At 29.7% G+C, this 6,000-nt stretch overlaps 1 protein-coding gene across 1 annotated transcript in view; it reads right to left on the reverse strand.

Moving 5' to 3' along the window:
• The window catches only part of LOC123275509, a 31,402-nt gene extending 25,696 nt beyond the window's left edge, over positions 1–5,706 (reverse strand). Inside the window, exon 1 of the mRNA XM_044743659.1 lies at positions 5,191–5,706. Coding sequence (XP_044599594.1) covers positions 5,191–5,272 — 82 coding nt within the window. The 5' untranslated portion in view covers positions 5,273–5,706. The remainder of the gene's footprint in view (positions 1–5,190) is intronic.
• Positions 5,707–6,000: the final 294 nt, after the last annotated feature.

Genomic DNA, 6,000 nt, shown 5'->3' on the forward strand with positions numbered 1-6,000 from the left:
ATTTTACTTAACTTGAGTATCGTTGTTCTAACTCACCGGGATAATTTACCTTTTACCTTATATGTTATATGGTTATAATGTAATAAAAGAAATGAAAAAGAATAGCTAATGTACCGGCTTTGAAAATTTAACCATTAAATCTTAAAGCTTGATCTTGAACGTCCGACACGACAAAATGGAGACAGGTTTATGAAATGGCTGCCAGTTTCTGGGAATAGAGGGTCTGTGACGTTACCGACGCTCATAAAATTAATAAGTTATTGCCCTGGGGGTCAGCATCGCTTTAGTTACGGAGTTCTTTGAAACGTAAAGGGTAAAAGTAAATCAAAGAACATTCCTCAATGTTTTATTGTATACTTCAGCTGAATATGAAGCATTTTTTTTTAATATTTTCGTTCTGACTTTGTTCAAATTCGGCTGATTGTAATAAACTGGAGGCTGATGACGATGACAATGCGCATTATATTTCTCTACAGACCTACATACAGAAACTTCTAATAATATTTTTAAATGCTAGTCGACTATTTAAGACGATGTATTTTTCGAGAGTTGTGTCACGAGGACAAATAATCTTAGAATCAAAAGAGATCATTTACATACTGTAGACTTTGATGTAAAAAGTGTCTTTTGTCCTTAAACTCTTCGAATATCCGTAGAAAGTTTCTATTCTTCAAATTATATCAGAACAAATTATATTCGATTTTATCTAAAAACTTTCGAGTATACGTACAAAAAAAATTGACTTAAAGTTGAAACGAATTCTATTTGATTTAAGGATTTTTTCAAAATAATTTCATGGTTCAAGAATTTTTTATCAGAGCACAGAAAAATGGTTTATTTGAGAAAAGAAATTTTTTCATAAGACGTAACTTATTTTGGAGTACGAAGAAATTTTCTTGGGGCAATAAAATATTTCTCTCACGAAGAATTATTTTTTGTGTACTATTTTTACTAACTTATCAATTTACGAAATTAGTGCGGTTAAAGTGAGTAAAGAAAGCGAAATGTTAACATCAAGTTCCAAGTCGACGGTCTTTTACTTAACGTAATATCGCCTTCTAACTCAACTACCAAGATAATTTACATTCTACCTTATATGTTTATAATTTATAATATAATAAAACAAGTTAAGAAGCTCACGTACTAACTCTAAACATAAAAGTTGTAAGACTTGCTCTTGGTTTCATTTGGTATTGACCTAAGTCTTGGCTTAGTCTTGCGAGGTTTTTTATTTAGTTAGTATTTTCTATTTCTATTTTTATTGTTATTGCACTTGTGTGGGTTATGGGTGTGTGAAAAGTTAACTTTTGATTCAAGTCATACAGTGAACAGTAAGTTACGGTTTACGGTACGCCAGACTACTCACGGAATAAAATAGTATACTAATACCTAATTCTGTGTAGTGTGAGACAAGACAAGAAGAAAAGAAAAAAATAGAGGATGAGCATGAGACTAAGCCAGTCGAGATAGAGAGTAAGGTCTAAAGGCTACCTGTAATTGACAGTGGAATGTCGAGGCGACATAAGACATAACATTACTATACATTAGTGTTTCAGACACAACACAGTATCTTCTTTTTTTGTTGGGCTATGTATTGGCCTCCACTTCCACTCTATCTATACTAGATGTGAGTACTTATATTTATATTATACTGGTATGGTACGGATACTGGGCTGGGATCTATGGTCCGCACTCAGTAACTTTACTGCATTAAATCTAAGTGCGTGGGCGTACACACAAAGATACGATAAACTTTGCTGTCAATGTACGTTCTGGTGGTCTTGCTCGTCCAGGACGATATGATGCCACAGACAACTCTGATGATAACACTGCCATCATATCCAGGACCTCCGGTTTAGGTCATTTCTCTTTAACATTTTATGCATTACACTTTATTATTATTATTATTATTATTATTATTATTATTATTATTATTATTGTCATTATCGGTGTTACTGTTATAGTTGTCGTTGTTCCCTGCAGCAATAAAGAGAAATTAGTAACAAGTTAAATAAAAAGAACATTAAGATTTGTCGGTAAGTGTGACTTTATCAGTAAATTTAAATGGTTGTATATATTGTCTATTCGTTATCAAACGTCAACTATTTTCTTATTCTTACTCACTTTCATTAAACAAATTACAAGTAATCGTGAGAAAATAACGATAATCACAGCTTGCAATAGCTAGCTTATGCATCATGTTTAATATATTTATTTTATTTTCTATTTTTTTTCTGATTTAATGAGAAAATTTTGTTGATATGAATATTGTTATTACATAGTTTGTCTGTAAGAGTTTTTAATATTTTTTTTTTCACTGGGAAATGATTTGTATCGTTTTTTTTTTTTTTTTTTTTTTTTTTTACGAATAATTATAATAATTTATTAGAAAAAATTAATGTAGGGTGTAAAAAAAATTTTCGTTAAAAATATACCGAGTGTTGACTGAATTTTTAAGATTTTTTTCGGACCCATATCTTTGAAGATCAAAAGAGGGACACTTTTAAATATCTAGCCACGATATTTACCTCGTTGAATCTACGGAAATAACTTTTAAAAAATATATATCAATAATCTATAGATCAAGAACTCATATTATTTGATCCTCATATTATAAATACTAAAATTCTTTTATGTATAGAGGATACAATTATTTTTCTCTGAATAAAAAATTATACTAAGACCAGTGGAAATTTACAATTCGTTCCTTTCGTTTCAAACAAACTATTTTTAACAAATTTTGCATGCAAAAAATAAAGAAAAAAACTATGTTTCATTTTTTCAAACTTCAATAATAAAAATTGGAGTCAGAATTTTAAAAACTTTTATGCAAAATCTGCATCAAAATAATTTCAAGTCATGACGAAGTCATTAAAAAAAAAATTTTAATACCCGATAAATGATTTTATTTCTACCAAGATAATTTGTTGTAAATTTTTTAATTAATTAATTATTTGTCCATCTTTTTGACTTCTTACAATCTCAAATATATTTCTTAAAACTATTTTTATAATTGTTGTTGTTGTGGTTTATTGTGTAGCTCCCATGATATTATTTATGGATTTATATAATAATGAATATGAATATAAATATGAATATGAACAGGGTAGTGCAGGGAGTGTATATTATACTTTAGCCACATGATGTGAGATACATCTTGCGTGAGATGACGCGCATATGGATGTGCATATATAATAGCTACTGTAGAATTCATTCCTGCCATGCCACAGCACACCACCCATCAGTACCGAGTACGCAGTATCCAGTACCACCGCACAAGACAACATACAACGTCCAACATACAGCATACACGTTATATTATCCACTATCCTTGTAGCGATGCTGCATCCGGCAGACCCGGGTATTTTTTTTTTCGCGCCCTTTTTATCACCGACTCTTGAGAATCGCTCGAGTGCTTTTGCAATACTTGTTTATTAATGTGCTACTGATTTTATTTTAGCTTTTTTTAGAGTCATTAAGACGTCATACGTCGTTTGCTTTTTTAATCTACGAATAATTGTCTAAATTCCAGGCCCAAGCTCTTACTCTGACTCCTTCTTTTTTTCTAACTCTGTTTTAGAAATTTATAGTTATCATTACATGTTACGCTCCTTTTTCTTGTTAAAGCGCTTAAGCTATTGATAATGTAATTAGCTTTAAATATTTTTAACATTCCTATTATATCGAGTTGAGATTACATTTCTTCTGTAAATTATTTATTCAAGATTAGAAATAATGAGAATTTTCAAAAATAAGTCAACATTGCACGCCTCAAACGCTTAAATTCAAATAAATAAACAACAAATGTTATAACTTTCATTTTAGACAAAGCTAACAAGTATAACATGGAAATGTTTGATGCTTCGCCTAATTTTTTTAAAGAGTAATTTACACGTTGGCAACATTGATAGTCAAGGAGGTCTAATCGCTGTCAATGTTCAACAAAAAGATTAGATAATAATAAATTTAGTTTTTTATTACGCTTAAAATTGTAATACTGACGCACAATTGTAATTTATCTAACTGGGTTTGATTTTACTTAATGTCAAATTTTTATAAATTTGTTGTTTAAAATAAAAGTTACAATTAGTACAGGTTTTATCAAAAAATTACAAGTTAAATTTCACAGCAAAAAATGATATTAATCGCACGACCGTTTGATACGAAATCAATCAAGTTTGATGTTTTTCAAAATATTTATATTCAAATTTTGAATTTTTTCAATTCCATTTATCAGAAATTGGATATTAAATTTAGTTTTAGTCATATAAAGCGTGAAGATTTTAATTAACTAGAGTAAACATTCGTTGGTAAAACTGGGTCTAAGTTTACTAAGGACTTAGTTATTCTGCCAACACACCCAGAGATAAGTAATTAATCATCTCTGAACATGATTCCTACAGTTTTCCTCGAAATACATTAATATCGTAATAAAAAAATGAAAATTATTATTTCAGAGTTCATATTGAATGGAATGTTTTTTTTGCATGAATCTGGAGGCAATAACTAAATAATCGGGTCGATTCATTGAGTCTTTCATGAGATGTCTTGTTTATGTTACGCACAATATACGACAGACGGACACCAGTGACAAGATGTATTTATGGCTTTTTAAACATAACCTTGAAACTTGCGGAAAGTACTCCGTTCAAAAATAAAAAAATTCTCAAAATAAAATTAATCAAATTTTTTAAATAAAACTAGAAATATAACAAATATTTTTTTGCACTAGTCTTCAAGATTAAAATTAATAATTGTATAAACTATAAACTTAGATAATTAATTTTTTTGTTTTCAAAAAATTGAAATTTTTCTAAAGCTTGAGAATTTTTTACTCTTAATTAAACTCTTAGATAAAATTTTCTCGTCTGAATAATTTTAAAACAATATTCTTCATTGAATATTTTAAATGCATTAGATTTAACATAAGCGTCATTATAATAACGTGTCAGTGTAGTATAAAAACAGTAGAGTTGATTTAAGATAAGTGTACTCAATTAATATATATGTATATATAAGCTCACAGAGTTCAATAATGAGCTTGCTTGCGTTTGAGGCGTGCAATGTTATTTAAACGTCAACGGCAATCGCGTAAAACGTAAACTTATTACCTGAAAAAATATATAAAAAATATATGCGAAATATAAATATTAATGAATAAATGTAAATATTAATATAAAATATAATTACCGAAAAAGTCCTCCCATGAAACAGATCCATCTGAGTCGGTTCCAGTGTTTAAATTAGCTCCTGAAAGTTGTTCGTTATCCATTGTTCTTGTCAATTGTCCAGTGCATTGACAATGTAAATTTATCCACTGTTAAAACATAGCTCAACCTCAAATGTAACTCTCTCACACACAAAAGAGTTTAAATAATAAAATGTGTATACATTATTCACTCGGCTTTCAAGTACATTTTCATATTCGATGAAAAAAATAAACAAATGAATGAATGAATGACTGGCTGACTTATAAAAAAAAAAAATCTTTCTCTTGTATTTAAATTTAGAAATTTATATTTTTATTACACGTTACACAGCTAACATATAAAATAATATGGTAAATAGTTGTTTAAAGGAAACAGAGTGCCTACGGTCCGTGCAATGACAATTGAATGGACAAAACATGACATGCACGCCATACGACGCTCACTTGTTAACCGCACGGGCGCGCAGAGTAAACTGAACAGAAAACCGAACACTCAACTGGGACTCGCGGCTCGTACTCGTAACTTCTATCGTATCGGATTATATCGAGCCTCGGATATTGCTCTTGTGTTGCTCTTTACTCGCCGTCGACGCAACGACATGCGACTAACGACTAACTCGACACTACCACAAGCCGAGCTACTCCGATATATAGTTATAAACCAACTAAATATATACTAATTAATTATACTTTAATTATTAATTATACTGCCATTTAAATTATCATACATTATGAATTACATTTAAAAATAGCAACAGTAGAATTTTCTTTTAGAGGAATTCAAAAACTTC

This window comes from Cotesia glomerata, linkage group LG2, assembly GCF_020080835.1.
Source record: "Cotesia glomerata isolate CgM1 linkage group LG2, MPM_Cglom_v2.3, whole genome shotgun sequence".
Lineage (NCBI taxonomy): Eukaryota > Metazoa > Arthropoda > Insecta > Hymenoptera > Braconidae > Cotesia > Cotesia glomerata.